We start from the raw sequence: 27949 nt of genomic DNA, 5'->3' as shown, positions 1-27949 counted from the left end.
TATTCTCCTTTGACCTGATGAGCTAAAAGGCTCTAACCCAAGCTTGACTCGACCAACTGGTAGATTGAATTTGGCTAGCTTGTACCCAACTTGCAAACCTAGTTATTCTAGTTGGATAGGTTATGTTTGAGTTGGGTCGCGTTAAGAAAACTAGTTGGGTGAAAAATTGCTATCCCATAACCTATTGGAAGGGGCAGGTTACTATTCCTCCGACCATAATGGCTCGATGCAAGAGTCACTTCTTGACCATGGCAAGTTAAAAATCAAATAAAAGCCTTCAAGACCAAAACCAAATATTGGATTCAAATAGGATGACTCTGAATCATCAGAAATTTTCTCATAAACTTCAGGTTATTAATTCTAAGCTCAAGGTTAGAATTTTGTTTCTAATATTGATGGGAAGGCTAGCTATGCAACTTAAGGGCATTTTATTATAAAAATCCACCTGATGCATCCATAATGGATTTTCAGATTCTAATACTAGATTTCAACAAAGGATTTTCTGCAAAATTCTGTGAAGTTATCTCATTTGTTTTGTAAATATCGATGAGGGATCGCTACATAAACAAGACAACAATATGCCAAAAAAAAAAAGAAAAAAAAAGAAAAAAGAAAAGAAAAGAAAAAGGTGGGGTGACAAGTATTCGGCCATGCCACACATGGGTCCCACTCGATGGCCCAGTATTAATAATGGGCCACTCTCAAACCCGGTGGGCCACTCTCAAACCCGGCCCCAGTGTGAAGCCCTAACGGGCAAACGGCACGCCTCGGCCGTATTTGTGTTTCCTTTTCTCCTCCCAACGGAACGCTGCGCGTAAAACTCGAAGCTAATTCCTTTACTCGGCTTCGCCCCGAGTGGCGAGTCGAGAGATGGAAGAGACGAGAGAAATCCTAAGCCGCACCGCTCTCTCCCTCCCTTCTCCCCACGTTGTCCTTGACCTTCTCTCCGTAGGGGTTCGTTCTCTCCCCTTCTTCCGATTCTTGCTTTCTTTTGGTGTATCTTCTCAAAGATTCACACGATTCATTCATATGATTAGAGTTCTTTCGATTAGAGCACTTCGTTTGGTTGATTTTGGTGCAATTTATGATTTTTTTTGAATTATTGATTCTTGATTTTGATTTGGAAAGTGAAAAGAATTTTTAAACCCTCGTTCGACATTGTTTCTTTTACCCAAACCTTTTGCTTCATCGTTCTTTTTCTAACGGAGGAGTTGATGGCAATCCAGATTTTGAATTCTTGGTATGCTTTTGGAGTCCGCGGTGGTGGAAGTTACGAGGGGTAGGGAGTTTGGGGGAGGCTGTACCAATTATGTTTCCAGAAAGAGTGAATTCAAGAATTATGGGTGAAATTGATTTTCGTTTTTTCTTTTCTTTTGCTTTTTGCAAGGTGCTTTAGCAGTTTTTAATAATGTTACGCTATTAAATTGAATATTTGTTAATTGCCTTGCCATTGAAAATTGATCAATCCATTGTGTTAGCTAGTCATTCACTTTAATGGTGGACCAAATTTTGGAAAAAACCTGTTGATGTTTGAGTTCTTCTTCTTCTCTTCTCGCATGATCTTTCTGGTCGATGACTTATAGGCACAACTTTTGCATGAAAGTCACAATACACAAATTTTCTGAAAATACACTAACTATTGCCAGTTTTAGTTGCTCTCCAATGATCTTATGTGCCAATGACTATTAGGGATTTTACTTCTGTACAGTTTTTATTGTTAATTTATATAAAATTTGCTAAAAGAACTTTCATTTCTTGCCTTGTACCAAATGCAGAAAGTTCTGATTCATTATGTTGCTCGCCTGGTGCATTTTTTAGAGAACTGCTATATTACTTGAAATACTGAACAATTTATTTGAATTGAATTTTGTTACCATTGTTGGAAATTTTTTTGATCAGATGTTTTACTAATGTTAGATCCATTTCATGCATTATCTATGTATGGTAACCACACCCATTAATTATCTTAATTGCTTGTGGCTATCTATGTTGATCCTGCTTTCCAGATGTCCTTATCTAGTCTGACCGTGTTTCTTCATATCTTTCTCTCAGAATTCATTCATGTCCATCTTATGTTCTCCTTTTGTTGTTTCATCACCTATAATGCACATGTTTTCTAATATCAGTGTAGAATTTAAGTGGCCTTGGCGTAGGCCCCTGGGGCCAGGTGCAACTAGTTGTCGAGCAATCCCCTTTCGATCGCTTGAACTTGCATTTCCTTGTTTCTTGCACTTAACTTCTTTTTCTTTCTTCTATTGCGTTTTCTCGATGAGTTGCCTTTATAATATGTGAACTTGTGTTTTGCATGAGGAAGTAATGTGTGCATTTTAGGGGAATTGAATCAAATAAATTTTAAAACCTGCTGACTATTTTTGTGCTTTAGGTATGTCCGCGTTGCATCTTTCGGTTGTTTGGGGTTCATGGGCAAGCTTATTGTTGTTCAGCAATTACAGCTTCAGTGCTGCAATCTTTTCTTGAAGAGCAGAAGAGTTGTGATAATGGTACTGTAGAAAATAGGCTTGTTTCAGATGGACTTGTCCGATGTTCGTATACTTCACAAGAGTCAGAAGACGACCATGCATACTGTTGTATCTGTTTAGGTGTATTACAACTTGCCTGTCAGCAAGATCGGAAAATGTTGACAACTAGTAAGGAGGGTTCCATCGATGACTTCACGGCAACTATTGCTGAATTAGTGAAGAGAGAGAATCATCACATAGATGGTTTTTCTATTGAAGTCTCGATACCACCTGTTATAGTGGCTAACGAACGTGCTGTCTGGTAACTTGTCTTTTCCCAATTATCTGTACCACAAATGTTGTTGAAGCCCTTGTTGAATTATCGTAAATATAGAATCATTACTTTTTGAAAAAGAATAAACCTATATCAAGGAGGGAAGAGAAAATTTGAAGGACTATATAACAAGGAAAAAAGATATCGGAAACATGAAATGTGGATCTGAGTTGATATAGGTTGTAACCTTTAAACTCATAGAGTAAAAAGGTGCTACATTTTTTTTTAATATAGGACAAATGAAAAATATGCTCTTTTTAAATGATAAATGTTTTCATCAGTTTATGAAAGTTATGCACTATGCTGTTATGAGATGCCAGAAATTTAGATAATTTTCAATGTCGCAACCAAGGTCCGCCGTACCGGTATCGGTCGGCATACCGGTGGCCGGCCGGACCGGTACGGTCCGGCCGGTATCGCGAGCCAGACATTTGGATTTTTTTTTTTTTAAATGTTCTCTGTTGGATCTTAAATTAAGTGAAGATTGATGTTTTTTATTGCTTTTTTCATGATTTTTGATGTTTTTATTTTTAAATTTAGGGTTGAAATTTGAAACATAGATGATGCATGTTATGTTTTTCTCCCGTTCCAAATGATAAAATGATACACATAAAATATCTTCAAATTAAGATACAATCATTTACATATATTTAAAGCACTCTTGGATATCTAAAATCGGGACGAGTGCCGATGGCTCTCGTAGATATCCGGATCATAAGTATAATCAGGAGGAGGCAAATCAACCCAATCAGAAGGAATGTGCGCCAGGTTATAAGAACTGTCGGATCTCTCGCTCACGCTCTGGCTCTGAGAGGTGTCTTCTGATTGTGTAGGGGTCCATCCAAATATGGCGAAAGCAAAATCTAATGCACCATATCCATATTCGTCAATGATGTTGATGTACGACCGGCCATGTGCTGGATCTGCCTCCATAATCTGATCCTTTGCCTTGACCATCATGTGATACAAAAATCCCATCTGGGGGTAGATCTCGCCATCTACGGCCCGCAGCATTTCATATAATGGTTTGATAGCCTTGACTATTGTAGTAGCCCGCTGCCAGAATGGCTGTCTCGTCACCAAGTCTTCCATCTTGCTCCCTTCAGTGCCGGCATAAGAATATCTACTATCATACCACTCGGGACTGGCAAACATCTGACGTAGGGCTCCTCTCTTTTCGAGTATGCTATCAAGTGCGATGAAGTTGGTAGCAAACCGTGTGACTCCTGGTCTCAGAATCTCTCCCCCTGCATACTTTCTCATTAGTGAAAGGACTCAGTTATGGTTATAAATATACCTGGTAATGCGTTGGGCTGTCTCCACCGTTTGTTACACCCTACGGATCTTTCCAATGTCCATCAACATGAGATCGATACAATGTGCAGCACATGGGATCCAGAAAATATGTGGTCGCCGCTCCATCAAGACCTGCCCGACAGCCTTATATTGCGGCTCATTATCAGTGACGACCTGCACGACATTCTCCTCTCCTACTAGATCAATCACATCCTCCAAAAATTTCAGCATGTACGCGGTGTTGTGCACATAAGCCGAAGCATCAACCGACTTGTGGAAAAAGGTCTTAGCATCACAGTATGTCAGGAAGTTGTTGATGCTCCGCCTGGTCGGATCGGTCCAACCATCGCACATGATGGTTAGTCCATATATGGGCCACTTGCTCTTGTAGGAGTCAATCCAATTCTCCAGCTCCTTCTTATTGTTGTAAATAAGCTCACCGTATATGTCCTTTGGGCCTGGAGGAACTACACCGGGACCGGTAGCTTGTATGGCGGCAATGACAGACCTGTAATATGTATTGTCTGCCACATTCGCTGGGATGTGGCTGAAGTGAAACCAGGATCCAATAGCTCGCCACATAGTTTTCTTCTTATCCTTCATCCACATTGTGTCTACCCTCTGCTGCTTTGAATCTCTGCTGGAGAGAGCATGCGGATCTACATCATGAATTGTCGCTCCTTGTGGAATTCCTCTAGATGACTTCTTTCGGCTACCAAAACTACCCAGCATAGATGCAATCCGGCCACGTTCTTTGCCGACGCCCTCCTTGACTGAAGTTGTCCTTAAGAACTCTGGATCTTGTCTAGTGCTCCTAGAATCGCCGCCCGACTCGTATACAGAGGGCCCAAATCGAGCCCTATGCCTGGCCACCTCCTCCTGCTGCCACTGATCATCCAGGCTTGCATGCATGGCCGCCTGAATATCTGCCTCCTCCTCATCTAGATCTTCAATCTCCTCTGGCTTCTTAGAGTGATAGGAAGGTGGCTCTGCCGCTCGGCGATCGACCTCCGCCTTCTTCTTGGAAGCCATCTCCTTCGCTTTTTGACCTCAACGAGATTCTGCCTCATCAGCACACGAATCTCGCTAGGACAATTCGGGCACGTAGCAATCTCACCGGAATTTCCGGCTAAGTGTTGCTTCAACCTGGTTACCCCTCCTCCCTTAAAAACCTTGTCGCAAAAGTTGCATTGAAACTGGTGTCGTTGCCCCTCTCTTCCAAGTCTTCGCCCATAAGACCAGCCAATATCACGCTTTGTAGGGTTCGTTTTTCTTGATGGCTCTATTTTTATCATAAATGTACAACTTATCAAAAAATTAAGCTAATAAAGTAAATTTTCGCATTATCTTATTTTTTAAGTAATTTATAAACTATTTTTTTTAAGTTACTTATTAACAAAATTAATGAAATAACATAGGACAAAAAAACCGCACCTTAAATAGTCTCTGCTGGTTTTTTTGGGCAGGACCTCTTCCTCAATTTGTAGGCTATCTCTCAAATCTTTCCGTCTCTGATTACTCTTCAGAGGCTCACTGAATTTGAGTTAATCTGGACAAGCCAATCTCTCTGAAACACTTCTGGATTTGAGTTACTCTGGACAGAGCCTCTTGTTCGGTTATTTATAACCGAACGAGTGAGGAGGAAGGCGAGGTGCAGACAGGGCGACAGGCCTCTCGGCCGAGAGGCCACTTCGGTTTTTGTGTTGTCAAATCAAAAAAAGAAGTGGCCTCTCGACCACTTCTTTTTTTGATTTGACAACAAAGAAGTGGCCTCTCGGCTACTTCTTTGTTTCCTGAAAGGAAGAAGTGGTCCACTTCTTCCTTTCCCATCCGAAAAAAGCTGTGGCCGACAGGCCACAACTTTTTTTTTTGGAAAGAAGTGGCCCATGGCCACTTTTTTGGGAAACCACGTGCGGCGCGTGGTTTCCGCGGTGGTTTCAAAAACCACAGCGCCTCGCGCTGTGGTTCATAAAAAAAAAAAAATTCGTACCAAGCGGTATCGGCCGGTTCGCACCGATACGATTTTTTTTATGAACCACAGCGCGAGGTGCTGTGGCTTTTGAAACCACCGCGCGGCACGTGGTTTTCCAAAGAAGTGGCCACGGGCCACTTCTTTCCAAAAAAGAAAAAGCTATGGCCTGTCGGCCACAGCTTTTTTTTGATGGAAAAGGAAGAAGTGGCCTCCGGCCACTTCTTTCTTTCAGGAAACAAAGAAGTGGCCGAGAGGCCACTTCTTTGTTGTCAAATCAAAAAAAGAAGTGGCCTCTAGGCCACTTCTTTTTTGTTGTTTTTTTTTGAAAAAAAGAAGTGGCCGAGAGGCCACTTCTTTTTTAGATTTGACAACACAAAAACCGAAGTGGCCTCTCGGCCGAGAGGCCTGTCGCCCTGTCTGCACCTCGCCTTCCTCCTCACCCGTTCGGTTATAAAAACCGAATGAGAGGCTCTGTCCAGAGTAACTCAAATCCAGAAGTGTTTCAGAGAGATTGACTTGTCCAGAGTAACTCAAATTCAGTGAACCTCTGAACAGTAATCAGAGATGGGAAGATTTGAGAGATAGCCCACAAATTGAGGAGGAAGTCCTGCCCAAAAAATCCAGCGGAGACTATTTAAGGTGCGGTTTTTTTGTCCTATGTTATTTCATTAATTTTGTTAATAAGTAACTTAAAAAAAATACTTTATAAATTACTTAAAAAAATAAGATAATGCGAAAATTTACTTTATTAGCTTAATTTTTTGATAAGTTGTACATTTATGATAGAAATGGAGCCATCAAGAAAAACGAACCCTACAAAGCGTGATATTGGTTGGTCTTATGGGCGAAGACTTGGAAGAGAGGGGCAACGACACCAGTTTCAATGCAACTTTTACGACAAGATTTTCAAGGAAGGAGGGATAACCAGGTTGAAGTAACACTTAGCCGAAAATTCCAGTGAGGTTGCTACGTGCCCGAATTGTCCTAGCGAGATTCGTGTGCTGATGAGGCAGAATCTCGCTGAGGTCAAAGAAGCGAAAGAGATGGCTTCCAAGAAGAAGGCAGAGGTCGATCGCCGAGCGGCAGAGCCACCTTCCTATCACTCTAGGAAGCCAGAGGAGATTGAGGATCTAGATGAGGAGGAGGCAGATATTCAGGCGGCCATGCATGCAAGCCTGGATGATCAGTGACAGCAGGAGAATGTGGCCAGGCATAGGGCTCGATTTGGGCCCTCTACATACGAGTCGGGTGGCGGTTCTAGGAGCACTAGACAAGATCCAGAGTTCTTGAGGACAACTTCAGTCAGGGAGGGCGTCGGCAAAGAACGTGGCCGGATTGCATCTATGCTGGATAGTTTTGGTAGCCGAAAGAAGTCATCTAGAGGAATTCCACAAGGAGCGACAATTCATGATGTAGATCCGCATGTCTCTCCAGCAGAGATTCAAGGCAGCAGAGGGTAGACACAATGTGGATGAAAGATAAGAAGAAAACTATGTGGCGAGCTATTGGATCCTGGTTTCACTTCAGCCACATCCCAGCAAATGTGCAGACAATATATACTACAGGTCTGCCATTGCCACCATACAAGCTGCCGGTCCCGGTGTAGTTCCTCCAGACCCGAAAGACATATACGGTGAGCTTCTTGACAACAATAACGAGGAGCTGGAGAATTGGATTGACTCCTACAAGAGCAAGTGGCCCATATATGGACTAACCATCATGTGCGATGGTTGGACCGGTCCGACCAGACGGAGCATCATCAACTTCCTGACATATTGTGATGCTAAGACCTTCTTCCACAAGTCGGTTGATGCTTCGGCTTATGTGCACAACACCGCGTACATGCTGAAACTTATGGAGGATGTGATTGATCTGGTAGGAGAGGAGAATGCCGTGCAGGTCGTTACTGATAATGAGCCGCAATATAAGGCTGTCGGGCAGGTCTTGATGAAGCGGCGACCACATATTTTCTGGACCTCATTTACTGCACATTATATTGATCTCATGTTAATGGACATTGGAAAGATCCGTAGGGTACAACAAACGGTGGAGACAACCCAACGCATTACCAGGTATATTTATAACCATAACTGGATCCTTTCACTGATGAGAAAGTATGCAGGGGAAGAGATTCTGAGACCAGGAGTCACACGGTTTGCTACCAACTTCATCGCACTTGATAGCATACTCGAGAAGAGAGGAGCCCTACGTCAGATGTTTGCCAGTCCCGAGTGGTATGATAGTAGATATTCTTATGCCGGCACTGAAGGGAGCAAGATAGAAGACTTGGTGACGAGACAGCCATTCTGGCAGCGGGCTACTACAATAGTCAAGGCTATCAAACCATTATATGAAATGCTGCGGGCCGTAGATGGCGAGATCTACACCCAGATGGCGTTTTTGTATCACATGATGGTCAAGACAAAGGATCAGATTATGAAGGTAGATGCAGCACATGGCCGGTCGTACATCAACATCATTGACGAATATGGATATGGTGCATTAGACGCTTCGCTCGAGCAGAGAGGATCAAATCCGTTCGAAAAACACTTTTCGATCGGTTGGTCGACTTTTTCTTTTTCTTCTCTTCTATTCTATTGATTTTGCTTCCGCCATATTTGGATGGGCCCCTACACAATCAGAGGACACCTCTCAGAGCCAGAGCATGAGCGAGAGATCCGACAGTTCTTATAACCGGGCGCATGTTCCTTCTGATTGGGTTGATTTGCCTCCTCCTGATTATACTTATGATCCGAATATCTACGAGAGCCATCGGCACTCGTTCCGATTTAAGATATCCAAGAGTGCTTTAAATATATGTAAATGATTGTATCTTAATTTGAAGATATTTTATGTGTATCATTTTATCATTTTGAACGGGAGGAAAACATTTCAAATTTCAACCCTAAATTTAAACATAAAAACATCAAAAATCATGAAAAAGCAATAAAAAAACATCAATCTTCACTTAATTTAAGATCCAACAGAGACAACATTTAAAAAAAAGAAAAATCCAAATGTCTGGCTCACGGTACCGGCCGGTACGTACCGGACTGGTACCGTACCGGTCCGGCCGGCCATCGGTACGCCGACCGGTACCGGTACGGCGGACCTTGGTCGCAACTGATTCCTTTTTATGACGTTTATGTTGATTTTTTTTTATGCATTTATTATCATGGTTACTTACGTATGAGAAAGTTCATATTATTATTATTATTATTTGGCTCACAAGTCACAAGGATGGTTTTAATTATTGCGATGCTTTAAAGATTATCATGTTAAATAATGAGTAAATAGGAGAAAATATAATTTAAACTTGTGGCTGTTAGTCTTAAGCCATGATGTTGTTTTAGATGAAAATTTTGTTAAATTGAGGGGCATTTCAATATTTTTGTGAAGCTTTGCTGTTGTGCTTCTTTTAAGATGCTAAACTACTGCTGTTGTTATACCTTTAGTTTCGATTAATTTAATTTTGTTACATGCATATATGTGCATGTTTATCTTCATGTGGATCTGATGTGTGCATTTTCTGGCATTTAGAGGATGATTTTGTATCTATTCATGCTGCATCACTCTGTAAAGCAAAATACCTTTTTCCTTTAATCACTGCTGCACTTTGAAAGATCATAACTGTTTAGTGCAGCCTGCAAGATTCAAACTTCAGGCTGCTTTGCTTGTTGGTGATTGGATTAAGTGGCGTAAAATCGGATTACAATCCTTATTACATAGAAATTATTTACATAATGCATAATTTTATATGAGTTACCAGGATAATTAAACCAGTTCTTGCACTTTGAGATATCCTATTATGCAAAGATTGTGTCCCTCTCTTTAATCAGTTCCATTTACGGATTTCGATTTAAAAAAGAACCACTTACCTATGCGTTGAAGGTCTGGAAAGAGCAAGGGACCACTGACAAATCTGGATGGAAGTTTTAACATGATGGAGAAGAAAGCATGCAATAGCGACTGATGTTGTTTTTTATAGGAATATAGGTAAAGCATCTAATGCTGTGTGCCGTTATGAATTTGTTGGTTATTGTTTATCAATGGACAGTTCATAATGTAAAATCTTTATCTTTGGAAACTACAAAACTTTCTCAATCTTCTTTATCATTTTTAAAGACTGAATAACAGCAGTAAAACATAATAGCAACTAGGAGTCTAAATGTTTGTGAATTTTCTCAATTTACAATGACAAAAAAAAGACCAAGAAAAAAATGTAGGAAATTGCATATGGATATCAATCTCTCACTATAAAGTTTGAGATAATTTTGAAGTAGGTTACTGAAAATTGTCCCTTTGGTTGTTAATGATTAGTTAACTATTGAAATTTAGCCTGTTATGCCCATACTGATAAGACCTTGGTATAGCATGTGCATTGTACTGATTTGTACTGACAAATGATCTCACTAACAGAAAACATATACAAGATTATCAATAGATGTCTAACATGATTATATTTGCTTAAGACATGCTGTTTCTTGTTCCATTTAGGCTATTTCTGTCGCTTCTGCTGGAAAATAAATTGGTTTTGAACAATTGTATCTTGATTGATCTCAACCAATCTATTATCCTAAGTAATACTAATGGTTTCTTTTGATTGGTAATAAATTGGTCATTAACACATGCAGCAGATAATCTTACAAAGTCTAAGAGACAGAATTAAACTGACAAACTACGAGCCTGTACAAACATTAACAAAGAATAAAGCTGGAAGAAGATTGAAGAGGCATGAGAGATGAACTCGCTTGAATTATACTTGAACTTGGGTAGGCTTTGGTTGTGCATGTCTGCAGCTAAATTGCATGCCACCTTGTGTCAGGCCGCTTGAGTGTCCATGTTGGAATTGTTGCCCTCATAAAACCATGGTTCTATGTATACCACACATTTATGAGGCATAAATGAGATGATTTGTTCTTGTTATCCATTCATATTGAATTTATAATATGTTAAAAGTGATATTTCTAGAAGGGTACAAGATACCAAAGTTCTATAAGAAATATTGTTGAAAAATTATTGATTTGCTGTTTGGCAGCCATAAGAAAATCAGAGGTCTATTTCCTTGTTCTTAAAATGGGTCACAGCTTGTGATGAGTCTGAGGTCTCTTATATGACTGCAATTTGTTAGTGGTGTTTTATGTTGTGTTTGGCTACTTTGGTATTAACACGACTAATATAGTTGTAGATTAATATACATCTAGTTGAAAATACAATCAGGAAAGACTTCTCACATACATTGATTGCATGGTCCTGATTTAAGGGGCTAGTTTCATTCATTGACTGTTCCGTAGCTGGGTTGCATAATTCAAGTCATGAGATTTCATGTGGGTGCTTATGATTGATATACAGGACAGAAAAAATGCCCAATGAGATCCACTAGTAAGGTACTTAGAATAGGTTAAAGAGGGTGGATGAGATTGTAAAATCAAGTACATGTGATTTTTAAAAGAATATTATTTAATCTCAAATTTTAATAAACATATGCATGTCGCGCATAAGCCGCACACATGCATACTTACCTACATACATATGTATGTATGCATGAATGTATGTATGTTAAGTTTACTAGCAGCGGTGCACATGCAATTCATTTTTGAGAGAAATTAATAAATAATGTCATGGTTATAAAAATAAATCAGATCTTCACCTAGAATTTTGGATCTCCTGGGAGATGATTGCACCTCCTCCCCCCCTCCCTCCTTATTTTTATATAAAATGGGACTGCTAGGATTTAAAATCTCCCGGGTGCTTGAGTTTGTTTCATAAACAAGGAGGAAGTGAGGAAAGTGTACAATTGGACTTATTTGTAGATGAAAGTTCTCAGAAAAAATTACATTATACACATGTCCTAGCTGTTCATTTCTCCTTTATTCCCTTTTAAGATATCATTTCCATTAAAGTTATACTTACTAAATCTTATGACAGCTTATCAGCAAGTTGACAGACGAAATCATGTTGGCATACTCCTCTCTCATTTTCTAGTATAGTGTAGATTATGTTTTCTTATATTTTTCAAAGTCTTTGTTTGATGTTTGATTCAGTGTCCACTGACTATACATATAAGTTCCCAGTTGGGCAATATGCATCTAGCTCCTCCATGAACTAATATGAGATACAGCTAAAGTGGATGGACTAATGTGCTAGTTTCTATAAGGATGGATTTATTTCAATAAGTTATATTTCTTGATATTTTTTGTTATTCTGTCTCCTAATTCACTTACAACATTGGTGCAAATTATCTCATGATGATATGGGATTTAATTAGTGTGATTGATTAAGGTTAAATAGATAATGAACTTACTCAAAGAGAATTTGGCAGGGTAATAAGTCTTGGACATGACAGTGATATTATTGCATTCAATAAAAGTTATTGATTGTGCACCTAGTAATTTGTATCTGAATCCCCATTCCAGCTCTTATGACATCTTGTCAACAATTTGACAGATGGAAGCATACTCCTCTCTCATTTTATAATATAGTATAGATTATGTTTTCTTATAATTTTCAGAGAAAATCTTTGTTTGACTTTGATGTTTGATTAAGTGCCTGCTGACTATACATATAAGTAACCAATTCGGCAATATGCATCTAGCGTCTCCATGAACTAATATGTAATACAGCTACAGTGGATAGACTAATGCGCTAGTTTCATATAAGTATGGATTTATCTGAATATCACATGGTAGCTTTTGTTATTTGGTTTCCTAGATCACTTACAACATAGGTGCACATTGTCACATGATGATATGGGATTTAAATAATGTGATTGATTAAGGGTTAATAGATTATGAACTGTTGTTTCCTTATTGAAATTCTAAGTTTAGCCTATATATGCAATTCCATGAGCTTATGGTGTCAACTAGCTTACTGAAAAGGGCTTTGGCAGGGTATTAAATCATGAACATGAGAGTGCACTCAATAAAAGTTATTGGTTGTGCATTCAATATTCTATATCTGAATTCCCATACCAGCCTGTTTGCATGGCTAAAAGCTATGAAACACCTTTGTATCAGTGCGTAGTTGTATAAGATTTTTCCCTTGTGCCTTGAGTCCAATTTACCTGTACCTGTATCAGCTCCCTCTCTCCCTCCTTCCCTCCCTCCTTTCCTCATAGAGTTGTGTGAAATTCCAGCAAGTTGTTCTTAGTGTCGTTTGAGAGGGGAAAAGCACAGGTACAAGTGTTGGAACTGGGCCCCCGACATGGAGAGGCCATTGACATTTACCTCCTTGCAATGTACAAAAGATTGTAAACTTTGAGATTCTAATAACAAATGTAGTTACTATTGTAAGAGAGATTTTTATGTATGTCTACATGTTCTTAAGGCAAATGATTTTTCATTGATCTCATCCCTGTACTATGTTTTCATTGTGTCATTGCCATGTAATATGAGCTAATATTGGCAGGCCAATTTGGGCCAAGCCCCTATTTCATGACAATAACCATGCCAAATTATATTGAATTCTTGCTCAATATTGAATGTCAGCAAGAAACTTCAGATGAGTGGAACAGTTATATCGAGATCATAGAAAAGGAATTGCAAATAGAGAAGTAAATAGACCTGATTTCTGTGGCCCATCACTTTCAAACTTAAGAAAAGGGTAAAGAAAGAAAATAAAAGGTAACGTTGACTGTTACGTCTGGAAATCCGTCAAACAGTTTTTGGAAGTACCCTAAGGCTTGTATGCACTGAGTTTTCAAATATCAAGCAATTTCAGACTTTGATTGAGATTCTGATTCCAAATTCAGCCCGATAGCCCCCCAGGATCTTGGTGTGGGCCCAAAATTCTACATCTGTCCTTGGGCTGTCAAATAGAACTGAAGCATGGTAATGTTGACTACTTGGGTTCTTCTTCTTACCCAATGGCTTGCACATATGATCATGACCTTTGAAGGTTTTGCGTTGTATTTAGAAAGAGCATGACCTTTGAAGGTTCTGCCTTTGTGTCCATTGCTCCACAAAATTTTATCAGAGATCCTTATTGCATTATGCTTAACTTAGATTATTATTTTTTTAAATGAGCATAGTTCATGTACTTTCTTATCTTATAAAAGAAAAAATAACGTGCAAAGTTGATACTTTTTTTTTCCAATTTATTTCCCCCCCGGTAGTGATTATCTGTCAACAGATCTCAGTTGTAGTGGTCTGGGGGCAGTGATGCTGTTGGCTAGTGCATGACCTGTGACCTTCTTGGGGTGCGTTGAGAGAGTGAGCCTTTAATATTCAACTTATTTTGTGGAACCAAGAATATCAGTCAATTGAAATTTGTGCAACCATAAGTATTGCATGCATCCCTTCTTTACTTTTTTCCCAAATTTAGTGTTTTGAATAATCATGGTGTACCAATTTTTTAATTGCTCATTTGCTCTTGAAGATGCAATATTAATATTAGCTGCCTACAATAAAGTATGTTCCCATTTTTGTAGGATGTACATGAAAAAGAAATATAACTGTGAAGATTGGTTCAAGGATAAGATTCCTTCTCAGCACATCTCTGTGAAGGATGCCTTGAGATTATCAATAAACACATCCCTTGAAAACCACTTGGTACTTTGCACTCTTTTCTGTTTTACCTTTCTTTTAAATCTTTATTCAAGCATCCAGCAACCAGCTTTAATCCGTCTTAAAGAGCAAACCTGCTTTACAATGTCTTTCTAACCTCCTTGAAATTTGTTCTGTAGGGTGTCAAATCTGGTGTTGATTTATTTCGTATTCGGTTGAATTATTCTCATCTGGATGCTTCAAGAATGCTTCAAAGCTCTTTAGCAAATAATCATACTTGCAAGAGACAAAAAACAGGTATATCTTTTTCTTTCTTAAATGGTTGAACAAATGTTACTTATGCCCTAATAGGTACAATACTACAATTTCTTTTAAGCTTCTAACGATAGTAGATTTGTATACACAATGAATAGGAATTGTTTAAAATATTTTAGGTGTGGATGAGTATTGTTGTATGAGATAATACCTTGAATCATAAAAAAATCTTCTAGTCTGACACCTTAGTAACTTATTTAAGTAGTCTTGGCCATTGATTCTTTTCAATTCTAGTTGTCCCTTCAATTATCTTAATATTTTAATCCCATGCGATCTGCATTTACTGTAAAGTAAGAGCTGAATAATCTGAGTTTTAATGTCCTTAATGTATATGTTTTAACCTTGTCATTGAATCCTTAAGGTTGTTATATTGTCTTACTTTTCATTTCAAGGTTGATCGGCAAATAGACACATAGTTGGGTGATACAGAGGAAACTTCCTCTAGTTAAATGATTGTTGATGGGAGGCTTATCTGCCCATGAGAATGTACATTCAACATATCTTAATTCCAGCCAACTCTATGACTCACATCCAATAAAATATTAAAACCCTTGCTTTGCTAGAAAAAAGCAATATAAAGGAAAATGACAAATAACAAGCTTATTTGGAATTAAAACTCTATGATAGTTGGCAGAATACTTAATTTTTTTTCCGCATAGGATGAAAATACCATCTGCATTATGCACCTTGCAGTAAACTAAAAATATTCGTAAAAGAGTTACTTGTTACTCTTATAACTTCACATTTTCATCACTGCTCAACTAATGCTATGAATGATCATTTTGTGCATCTGGGTCTAGCATGACCCTAAGTCCTTGTGAAAACATATTTTCTATCTTCTAGATGCCAATGAAGCAAACAGGTGCAAAAATAGAAACATATTCTCAAAATTGAACCAATCTCTTATCTTTCACTATTACTCGTGCGGTACAGCTATAACTACTAAGCAGTCTGTTCAGGAAGTAGGTTTATATAAAGTAACAAATAATAAGTTGTTTCTGTTAATATTTTTATTGTAGGCTTTATCTCAAAAATAATATATAACCATGGCTCCTGACTTTTTCTGTTCTTTTATCAGTTATTGATATTGTCTTATTCCTGAGATTTATAATGATTTGCAGATAAAAAGGACAACAGGGATAGTCTTGATGACTCGCACAAAAGTAATTTAAAAAATTCTAATGAGCACCTTTGCAGTGAATCTGATTCGGTCATTCTTAGAACTCTTGAAAGCATGCTGGACCATGCCTTCTGCGAACATTTTGTAATACCACCAGAGAAGGTAACTTTGTTTCGCACAGCTTCTCCATAAAAGGAATTTATGTCAAGAATCTTAAGTTTTTATATCATGATATTTTGATTCACTTTTGTCTTTCTAGGCCTTAAAACCATGCCTGCTGACGACTACTTGCTATAGAATGCCTATATATATTGGTGGTAGATACTTGAAGGTATGCTGATGGCCTTTTTGACACCATTTCAACTTGACTGTTTATCTCAACTCATTTTAACTACCAATCTGGGTAACGTGTATCCTATACTAATTTTCATCTACATCGCTTCAATTTTCTCCTTTTTGTTGGCAAATCTATGCTGCAAGGATGGCTTGGTGCTGCAAATAAATACTATGTTTTATATATAATGACCGAGTTCCCATTCTTATTTCTGAGTGTCATGCTCTGAGATATTGTGCTCCTGAGCTGACTAACAAGCAAAGGCACTTTATTAGAAGACCAATCACTTGAAATGCCTTTTAGCAATGCCTGGGACAACATTTAAGCTTCATAATGCCATCTAAGCATCAAAACTCTGAGTGCAATGCTATTATTGGTAGACGTGAAGACTTATGTACCAGTTATTTAACAACTCAAGTCAACTGCATGCTTCTCAGAAACTTGGTTTTCCAGAGCCAGAAGCAGGGTGCCTTTTTGCTTAACCTTGAGATTTGCATGAATGTTATTTCAGATCTGTACTCAGCTGGAGCGTGTGGCAGCAAAACTTTTTTGTTTAAATTTTTTTTTGTCTGCATAAGCTCGTCATCCACCAATTTAATATGGCATCAATTTTCTTCTATTTTTAATATGCACTGCCTTGATTGCTTTGTAGATATTGAATTTGCTTATATAATCTTGGTATCATCAGATATTCTTCTGAAGTCTAACTTTAGCGCCTTTGGGTTGAAGGCTTTTTGTATTCGAAATTTTTTGTGGAACTACTTTAGTTTATGAAAGTTGAGATTACATAGTATTTGAGCTTCTTTAGTAATTAATTGTCAACTTAGTATCCCTCCATTACTCAAAGTTCATTATATCCTTAATGATAATTGATATTTGCTGGGGCAAAATGGTGGCAAATTGAAAAGTTTAGTTCAATTTTTTGCATTTTTTGGAAACTTTTATTTAGGTAATTTCTAGAATTGGTTTAAGTGAATTGTTATCAAAGAGTCATATATTAGGTATATGTTGGGTTGGACAATTCATGAAATCATTATGATCTTATTTTTGAATGTTTTAGGTGTCTTCCTATAATTGTGCTATTCCGAATTTTGTTTTTTCAGATTTTTTTTTTTGGGAATTAGTTGATTGCGTATCAAGATTCCTAGTTTGCTTGGAAAGTAAATCATGTAAAGTCTATAAAAGGATCTATTTGGATTGAATGAAAAAGCATTGTATGTTATTTGCTTTGAATGAATGAAAGACTTTAGGTCAGGTTTGGAATTTCTTATCTCTCTCTTTCTATCCTTATTCTGTCCTCTATTTCTTTCTGCTTTTTCTCTTATTACTTTGCTTTATATCTTCCCTAATTTTTACTATTCTGTCTTTTTTCTGCTCCTACTCTTCATCTTCACTGCACTTTTGGCATTGCAGATTGATTCTCTGCAGGATATGAAATCAGATCTACTATTTTTTAAGAGTTAGATCCATCCGTCAAATTCTAAAAACATCTAAGCGTTCAATATCATTTGGTTGTTTAATGTGAAGTATCATTTCGTTAATAAAGCATGTAAAACCTCAATACCTGATTAAGAACCATTATTAGGTTGGGGGGGGGGGGGTTTGTTTATCATACCATCTTCTTAGAGCCTTAAGCATTGAATATATAATTAGTGCCATAAGGCAACTAGTTAGTACTCCTTGCTTTTTGTGTTCGAAAACACCCTTTTGCATTCTTAATACTGTTGTAGCATGATTACTAGTTTAATTTTTCTAGCCATTATTGGTACTAAATGGACAAGTAGCTTTATTCATTGGCACCTTCATCTTGCTTCTAGTTTCTACATCCTTCCTTTGGACTTTTGTTCCTTTGAACTAGTGAAAAGCAGGGCATCCTTTTGGAGTCTAGTCCAGGTAAAGCTTAAATTGACCGTTATGTGCTGGCTGATACAACAATGGGCATGACATCTATTTTTTTGTTCACTTTGACCGAGACATCGCACGTTTTACTGCATTTTGATATTTTAACAACTTGAAGGCTGCTCCTATAGTATTGAGAGTTTCTTGGGACCACCATTTGCATGAACTTGATGCTTGACGAGGATGTCTAAGAGTGGGACAAGCATTTTTTTTGTAGTGATGAGGTGACAACAATGAGACATGCTTGTAATTAGCTTCTAAACTGAAAAATTAAGTGCCATTGGTATGGGGCATGTTGACTAGTATGTTACTTGACATGTCAAAAATCAAATTTTTGCTGCATGGACATGATATGACACATGTGACATGCTTGGATTATGCTATAGACAAACTCTTTTCCTAGTTTGCTTGGTTCAATATTCATGACACCTATCTCTCACTTTGGCCAATGAAGAAACAAAAAGAGGAAAAAGAAATAGCAAAAGAAGAAAGAGAGATGGAGAAAGGAGAGGGGAGAGATCGGGCTTGCATGTAGGGGTGCACATGGGTCGGGTCGGGTCCGGTCTTGGATGACCCTGATCCGACCCGGTTTTTTGTTTGGGTCCTAATTTTGGACCCAGACCCGACCCGGTTGAAGATCGGGTCGGGTCGGATCCAAGTTGGGTCCGGGTCGGATCCGGGTCCGAGTCGAGTCGGGTTCGGGTTCAATTTCTTTATGCTTTTGGGAAAGAATTTGGACAAATCTAATTTGGTCATATCATAATTATGAGGTGCTGGGTGACCCATGACTTGAAAGACTTGCAATTGACCTCCAGTTAGAACAGATGACCCCTGACTTAGTAAGTCGGTCTACAAGCCAAATTTCATATCACACTATTTTTTGTCCATATGACTGATTGGACACGGAACTTCGTGTCTCCCAGCTCCCCTCTCACGAGGACTAAAAAAATCCCAAACCTTCTTCCAAAATCCAATTCCATTGCAGAAAACTGGCACATGACCCATATTCAGTTGAGTGTTCCCTCACTTCCTCCCTGCAAAAGTTTAAAAAAACAGAAACAAAAAAACAGAAGGAAAAAAAAAAGCCAGCTACCGAGACACTAGAGGTATCAACAGTGTAATAGATTGAGAGAGGACCCTGACGGACCAATAGTGCCACGACCCACACAAAAAAAAGAAAAAAAAAACTCTCTTTTGCTTTCCCCCCTCTCTCTTCGGGTCTATTCGGGTCGGGTCGGGTCCGTTCGGTAAACCCGACCCAGAAAATGATTCGGGTCCAATTTTAGGACCCGACCCGGACCCGCGGGTCCTAAAATTTGGATCAGGTCGGGTCTACGCGGGTCGGGCCGGGTCGGATCTCGGGTCGACCTGACCCATTTGCAGCCTTACTTGCATGTTCCTTCTTCCTTTATGAGGTGTCCTAAAACCATGGTAATGATTCAACATTCAGGCACTCTTAACTCTCGATGCTTTCTTGAGGGCGACGCGAATGCATAAACGGGTGATACTAGTGACTATCCTCCTATCTTATGACCAAGGGTTTTGGGATGAATGGGGATTGGAGTGAGAGAGAGAAAGCGAGACCAGTGGGTTCACCATCCCGATCAGATGGGCGACGCCAAATAATGGTGCACTCTAACCCTTTTGTCTATAGTGGGCCTATGGCCTCCCACTAATCACATTAGGAGAAGGGCTAGACTAACATGGGTTTGAACCAAGTTATAGCTCAAAACTACTGCTTGCCTATAGTCCAAATGTTTTCAAGCCATCATAAATAATTTGTAAATCAAGATGATTCCAAATAAACCCCAAAACCATAACATATATTATACATTATATATAGCATTATACAATTATATCATTGTTTTCAAGCTTTTTAAGATTTTATGAGAGACATCTATAAATTGGACGCTAGTGCCCTTTCCAAGTAACATTGTAGGCTGGTAGCCAGCACAACACGTGTGAGGCTATTCCAAAGAAGGAAAAAAAAAAGAAAAATTAAAAAGGATTTAAGAATTATTTTTATTAAATTAAAATTATAAATGACACTTGATAGGTCCTATGTCAGCCGGTGCATGGTGCATGGTTCGCTGTCTCAGTACTAGATCTTGTTCCGGTACCATCTTATTAATGTGTTTGTACGTCCGATACAGCAACGGGTTTGGCATATCGACACTCAATACGCCTCTGTACCGTATACTGGTTCAGTAGCGGTATGGTATGGTATGGTCATTATGCATTGGTACGACAAACTATGTCATGGTGCCTAAATTGGCCTAGTATCGGCCGACACTCAAGAGTTAAGACCATTATTTGCATCATGGAAAATTGATAACCACATCAAGGTTGACCTTGCCTAGGCATTGAGATGGTTCCCTTGAGCACTTGACAACTCAATTGCCTAGGTCCTGGCACTTTTTAGGCCTTTAGGCAAAGAAACTGCTTAAGCACCTAGGTTGGCACTTGAGCAGGTGTTACCTGTCCATGACCCGTATTTGTCTCAAGGCATGTAATTTTTTAACTATTTTCCTCTTTAAGGAAAACTGAACTTCAAGAGAAGAAAGTGAAGTCCATTTATAATGTGTTTCCTTAAATACTAATTGATGCTTGAATGTGCTATGTTAGAAGCTTTAAAGTTTAAATACTTCGAATCAATTAATAGAAAAATTAGTAAGTAAAACAAAGTAATTAATCAAAGTTTTCATTATTGCATAAATCAAAATTTTAAACTCAGTTGCTTGCTTGGATGCTTAGTCATTCTGCCTGGGCCTGTAAAATGATCAACATCTAGTGCCACCTATGTGATTTGAAAACCTTGAACAATATGTCTTATCATTATTGTATAATCAAGGCTGGTCTTTGTATTTTAATGGACAAAATGTGGGTACTTTAGCATGATTTATATAATTCTAATGACAACATATGTTTTATGAATGATTATCATCTACTTTTATGAATTGCCATGAATGCTGTTAATGCATTGTATGATGTCATAGTAGGTAAAAAGACACTTTGTACATTGTTCAGCAGGCTTACATGCCTATTTTTTTTTATTACATGAAACTGTATAGCAGTTTGAAATAATGTTTTAATTCATGAACAAATTGTAATCAGACTAGAAATTTGAAGTATCAAATTGAGAAAAAAAAACTCAAAGTATCCTGTGCCCGCACATTAGAGCGCATTCTAGTGCTGTCTGTGCCTATGCTTATTTGTGGGTGCTAGGTTGTCCAATGTATCAATTTGACATGTGGCACATGTTATGCTGGCCTCTAGCTGGCATTTACCATGCTATTGGCACTTGAACCATTTCTTTTTTAAAAATAAATAGACCCCTTGATATGCACCATGAAATGACAAGAGGTGAGAAGGAAGTATATGTGATTAAATAGGAACTATATGTATTGATTTATTCCAAACGATCTTGATCAGTGTGACACAGCCATTTATCAACTGCGATTGTCTTGAATAAATAATGTGCATTGCATGTGGAACAATTATTCTCAAGTGAAAGTTAAGCTGATATATGGAATAGACATGAAAGAATACTCATTGATCTGTGATTTTTGCACCATTTATGGATCCCTTTTCCATCTGAATCATTTAGAGGTTTTTCCTAATTGCCTCAAGCAACTTAGTATGCATTCTTAAGGTCTTGGACCTTTGATGCCTCTTTATCTTTTTTCTTATACGCAGGGATACAAAGAAAAATTTTTGGAAGTACTAAAAACACAACATACTTTCCATTTTCTACTTTTGACGACAACCTTACGAAGGACCACTTTCAGATTTGGATTTGTAAGGCGAATCTGTTTAGATGGAATTAGCCTTTTCTTTTTGTAGTTCGGAAATCTGGAAGGAAGTTCATTAGGTAAATGCCTAGAAGATGTGAAAAATAAAAACAAACGTTTCTGGAATAGAATAGAGGATAGCTTCTGTAGAGAAAATTTTATGAATTTGGATAGGGAGATAGATTAGAGATTCATGTCATACTGAGCACCTTGTAGGTGGATGGGTGCCTTGTGATTTTTCTTCAGATTAAAGCGGAATTCTTAGGTAGTGATTTTTAAGATGAATTTCAATATTGGAGACTGAAAGTCAAAATTAGAGAGAAAATTTAATGTTACAATTAACTTATTTTAGACAGAATTTGATACAATATGGTAAATTACTGTACCTATTTATCAGAGAGTGTAATATGTGAATGTGTACCTTTAATGTTACTCTCTTGAACATCCAAACAAGAATTTCTCTTTTCTGTTTGCCCTTCATTTTGTTGACCTTGGTATTTCTCAGATAAAATTAGCTTGAACTTATTGAAGTTTGTGTAAAAGAAATGATATCTTAGTAATGTGGCAAGTGGCAACACTTTCACAAGACAATCATGTATAATATATTTTTTTGTTCCATGTACAGTTCTCACGAAGGGTGAGCCAGTCGTGCTGGATAATTGATGATGAGAGAATGGGTGAAGCATCCGTTGAGGTCTGGCAGTACCCTTGAAACCAAAACCCTCCATCATATGTCAGTGTGAATTTTTAGCCAACCTTTTGCTTTTACTGGGCCACTTATTTGTTTAATGGCTTTCCTTTTAACAGGAGATAGTTGGGAGCAATGCTCTTCTTGTCTGTAAAGGTGACAACTACAAATTTCATGCTGCTGGCCGAGAAGATATTGATGTACAAACTTGATTATACTATGAAAAGTTGATAACTGTTTTTGTTTTGATTAACTGAACAAACTTTCTACTCAGGTAAGGATGCTAGGATCTGGTCGCCCTTTCCTAGTTGAAGTTTCAAATGCACACTGCATGCCTTCTATGATTGATGTTCAACTAATTGCGGAAAAGATAAACAACTCAGACAAAAAATACGTGAGTTATTAATCTACATGCATAATTTCTGTTTACTAATTATTAAATATTATGTGATGTGGAATCATAGAACAAAATAAATTTTATGCTGCTTCATCTGACTCCTGAACTATCCTTGTGCATGTCCCTTTACAGGTCAGAGTGCGAAACCTTAAGCTGGTCAATAACCAAGCATGGACTCTAATGCGTGAAGGCGAGGCAGAAAAACAGGTTATTTTTCCAATATTTGTCTGCAGAAGATCCTTTTATCAAATTCATATTTTTGTTTTATCTTAAAATACATCTGACAAGAGAAGATCATATTGTTGTAGTTAAGATTTTTTGACATACAATGGCTGTGAATCCATGCAGAAGCAATATGCTGCTCTTGTATGGACTTCTCGTGCACTGACTGAGGAGGACTTGCATAGCATATCATCTAGAAAGGACTTGGTAAGATCTGTGTATGTACTCTTGTAGTAAAGTGGAGTCAAGTATATATTTGCTATAAGAATTTAAATGTTGTCATGGCTGGACCATACATTAAAATCTCTCTTTGTTCATTAACCTCCTTTGTCCAACCTTGAAACATGGTCTTGGTTAATTTAGGTTTCCTATGACTAATATCAGCAACTAGAAAACTGAGGGATTGCACCTCGTTTTTGAATGCACAATTAATAGAATTAACATCCTGTCTCTTTTTCCCCATTTTGCCTCCAGTTTCCTTTTGTGCTGGAAATACTCTGCTGATTAATCTAGGATCTTTAGACCTCGTGTTTTAGGCAGGATCAGATCCTAGGTTTTTTTTTTTTGAATTACAAAGAATTCTCGCAATCATGGACTTGGTAAACTTGTATTACGAGAATAGCCATATAATTTTTTGTATGTTCTGGGGATCATTCCCAACTTCTTGTTAGGATTACTGAATGATTTCTAGTAATATGTTACGGATTACATTTTTTTCAAGGTTTTGTGCACTCCAGTATCTTGTATGTAATGCATTAGCTGACAAAGACAGATTGGTGCTTGAATTACCCTATTCTATGATGATGACTCTATCTTGTTTAATTTGTTCTTCTACTTGATTCATAGGATATTATACAAAGAACCCCGATAAGGGTGCTTCACCGCCGAAGCCCATTGGAGAGGAAGAAAATCATACATTGGTAATGAGGAAATCCCTTTATTTTATTGTGCAGTGAATTCTGTTTGTACAATTGATTGGTGAGAAGAAAACTTAAACCAATCCCAAGGTTTTTAGTTGTATCATGTGTTTGTCTGACTACAATTATATGGAAGCTCTTCATTGAAACTCACCAATAGAAAATTCCTCATCCAGGATGAACATTGAGAGAATTGCTGGTAGCTGCCAATATTTTCTATTGCATCTTTGTACCCAGGTAAAGATATATTTCTTAGGTAAAATTGTTTTTATTTTATGTGATAATTTTGTTTTTATTTGTTAAGGGATCCATGAAGCTGGCATGAATAGTTTGGATAAGGATGGAGAGCATGCTTAATTTTTAAAAGGATGATGATGCCATGTATATAGAAGTATTTTTGTAGAAGTATTCATAAAACGATTGACTTACGAAATAGCAGCTGGATATTTATTTTTCTTTTAGTATTCATATATTATTTCTAATGCCTTTCAGCTTGAGCCCATAGTACCAACTTATGAGCTGAGCTGTTTTTCTCTATATTTTGACATGCTTTACGATCACTCTTATTAATGGGTCATCCAGTGCCTTGTAATCGTTCTCTACACCCTTTTTTATCTTAGAGATTCATAAATTGTATATCTTTACTCAGACACCTTTTTTCTTGTGATTATGGAGTACTAATACATTTATGTGAGCTCTCACTTTTTTTACCCAAATGCAGGCTGGAACATATATAAAAGAATTTGTGCATGGAGATCTTGGACGCACTCATCCTAGGTAAAAGATAATGCATTTTTTGATATAAGTAATTTGCGCTCCAGTAATATAATATGTTAATTATGATCTACAAAAGTATATGGAGGTTCTACAGATATCTCAAGCTGACCCAAACCCCCAAACCCTCTGTGAAACAAGAAAGGGGTCTGCTGTGAAACATTAAAGAATTCTGAGACAAGGTACTTGTTAGATCGAATAGAATGATTCTGCGTATCCAGAATAATACAAACCCAACCCATTTCATGAAGAAAATGCGACCAATTAACCAACCAAGAAAAATAATGGTTACAAATAACACCCTGTTGTTGCCTCTGTTACCAGGTAGAAAGATCTGCATTTTTGGTCAGACAGTCTAATTCCATGCAACTAGAATGCAACTCTTTGAGATCCCATTAGTATTGGAATTTGGAAAGAATCCTGAGAGACGAAAAAAGGTAAATGTTTTCTGTAGGAAGCTGCATTATTGAAGAGCCAAATTGGAACAGTCTCCATCATGCCAATGTTTATTTAGAATTTTTATATGTGGGCTTTACTATATTTAGTGACTAGACTATGAAGATATGAAACTTAAAGAAGCAAAGGAAGGGAAAAGCAACAGATGGATGAGAACTTTCGGATCTAGTCGCGATTGGGTAACTGAGTCTGCATATAAAGAGCACTAAACTACATACTACTGCTACTAATTGTGACAATTCGAAGGATGCTGCTTGTGAAACCTTGTGATTGTGGAAACAGAGTGGCATTTGCTTGATTCTGTAGATTTCCAGTGAGTCTGAGCATGCATAGATCTGCAAAAATTGCAGATTTACATGCATTTATTTAGTGTAGAGATAGGTAAATGTTTCGAGGTGCCCGTTATGCGCACATGAAAAGGTCACTTGACCCGCAAATGCTGATTTGGCTAATTCCATAAATTGCACCAATCATGTTATGCCATACGTTATTGAAACCCTGTAGCATTCCTTGTAGAAATATATTCTTTTTTTCATGTGAATGGTCGGTTCGGTTGTTGAGATATGATTTATCATCTTTGTTTAAATATGGTACAGCAAGCTATGAGTTGAAAGGGGGGTTGAAAATGGAATCTTGAAGAGGTTGGATTAGCCTCTATAGAATGACCATACTGAAATGGTTGAAATTGTTTTCTTGCTTCTTATTTAAAGAATCATTATCATAAATATTGCAATTTAGTTGCTTATTTTATGGTTGTGTGGCACATTATTGCTTTTGTTTTTTGTAGTATTGGTTCCATCTTAGGCTGCAGGGCAGAGATCCTGCAGCTTGATGTCACAGACGTGAAGATGGACTTTTTCGACTGAGTGGGTGAGAGTGCTTCTAAAGCCTGATTATCTGGGATCCTTCCTATCAGGTTCCTCTGACCATTCCTACATGGAGAAAACTGACAGTTAGCCTTCTTGCCCTGCTTGTGATTGCAAGCCCACTTCCTGACGCCACATGGTGGGAGGTGAAGTGAGAAGGAATCACCAAGTTATTTGAACTGTTATGCGGTATTTGCATGCTCTGATGATACTATTGTATGGGCAGTTCTCACATTTGAACTCATTGACATGAGAATGATCACTATGCATAATCCCTATTGCTCCCTTTGATGTTTATGTTCTGTTTCCCTTTCTGTCGCTCAGAGAATGTAAGATGGTGCAAATTTTGGAAGATATTTTGTAATGATACGATTGGTGGAAGACGGTCTGTGTAGATTTTTCTGTCTGCGAAGATCTTACAGATAATGAGATACTCAATGCAACAGCATTTCTCTCATGCCTACAGCCCATGTTGTTGGTTGGTCAGCAGGTGTTGGTTCAGTTACATTACCACTTACCAATCTCACTAGCGAGATAGCACCTTTCTCAGCATGGAGGAATTATTCTCTCATTAGCTTGTGCTATGGAACATGGGTGCAAGTCTAGCCATTGCTTCGCTAGAAACAGGAAAGAACAAATGAAAAATGTCACCGTTCAATGTTCCTGACATTGTCGACTAATAATCTGGTATCCATTTTGAACTCTCATCAAGTTAAACTTAATGTATATGAGATGGACAAGACAACCATGTGGGTTAAGCTTATTCCCCTCCTATTATTGTTGGTGGTGCTGCTGCTGCCAAGCCTGATGTCTTTGTACTTTCTCTGCATTAGAATAGTTGACAGCCATTTACATGGACAAGAATAGCTTCTCCCTTCATGTAATTTTTGGCTGTATAACTCAGATTTTACAAATCTTGAATATCACTTGCAAAAATTTAAGAGAACTTTGCTCTATAATTTAGACAGAGTAATTTTGTAAAATTGCTGAAGAATAAAATTATTATTATTATTATTATTATTATTATTATATATATATATATATATATATATTTTTTTTTTCTACTTCTAAGTGCAGGACTACTTCAAAGGATCGTGGGTTTTTTCCTACCAACTGGGTCTCTCCCTTCATTGCCCTCATGGAGATGGTCTGTAGGATTTATAACTACTATTACTATATAATGTATATTTTGCCAATGTTTATCTGTCTTTACCCAAAGTTTTTTGGTTCACGTCAAAATTATTCACTTGTCCAATTATTGCTAAGCAATGTTTATATATTAAATGGGCCTTTTCAGATGGTAATCTTAATATGGTTGATTTATCTTCTTTTGCAATTACTTTCGCAATATCACCTATTACTCTAGCTAATTGTTCATTCTTTTCTAGTGTGATTTCTATGTTATGTATAGCCACGCCTGAGGTATATCTATTGAAGTAGATTTTTTTATCAATAAAAACTCTTTTCCAAAGCTAACTTTTTAGATATATATGTTGATATCTAGATAGATAAATTTTATATAAATCGTATGATAAAGAACCGCATGAATGATTTTGAGTATTGAACATTATTTAGATAAACTTCTAATATTTTTAACATAAATTG

At 37.7% G+C, this 27949-nt stretch overlaps 1 protein-coding gene across 9 annotated transcripts; it reads left to right on the top strand.

Moving 5' to 3' along the window:
* Window positions 1-789: 789 nt before the first annotated feature.
* LOC103708698 (tRNA pseudouridine synthase Pus10) lies at window positions 790-26801 on the top strand. 9 transcript variants are annotated; one of them, XR_005509947.1, is made up of 17 exons: window positions 790-954; window positions 2384-2781; window positions 14490-14610; window positions 14745-14862; window positions 16002-16162; window positions 16260-16331; window positions 22650-22718; window positions 22832-22912; window positions 22987-23106; window positions 23242-23316; window positions 23458-23538; window positions 24178-24251; window positions 24425-24485; window positions 24970-25025; window positions 25102-25204; window positions 25347-25459; window positions 25568-26017. XR_005509947.1 is itself a non-coding variant. In XM_039122377.1 (16 exons), exons 1-15 carry the CDS (start codon window positions 871-873, stop codon window positions 25178-25180), a joined length of 1650 nt encoding a protein of 549 aa, XP_038978305.1. In that variant the 5' UTR covers window positions 790-870; the 3' UTR covers window positions 25181-25204; window positions 25347-26017. The 9 variants fall into 9 exon arrangements, 7 of the variants coding, with proteins under 7 accessions (XP_038978305.1, XP_017698721.2, XP_038978306.1 ...); XR_005509946.1 differs by having other exon boundaries at window positions 25102-25459; XM_039122377.1 differs by having other exon boundaries at window positions 25347-26017.
* Window positions 26802-27949: the final 1148 nt, after the last annotated feature.

Source organism: Phoenix dactylifera, unplaced genomic scaffold (genome assembly GCF_009389715.1).
Source record: "Phoenix dactylifera cultivar Barhee BC4 unplaced genomic scaffold, palm_55x_up_171113_PBpolish2nd_filt_p 001500F, whole genome shotgun sequence".
In the NCBI taxonomy this organism is placed as follows: Eukaryota; Viridiplantae; Streptophyta; class Magnoliopsida; order Arecales; family Arecaceae; genus Phoenix; species Phoenix dactylifera.
Note: the sequence above shows the minus strand (reverse complement) of the source record. Positions and strands in the feature narration are given on the sequence as shown.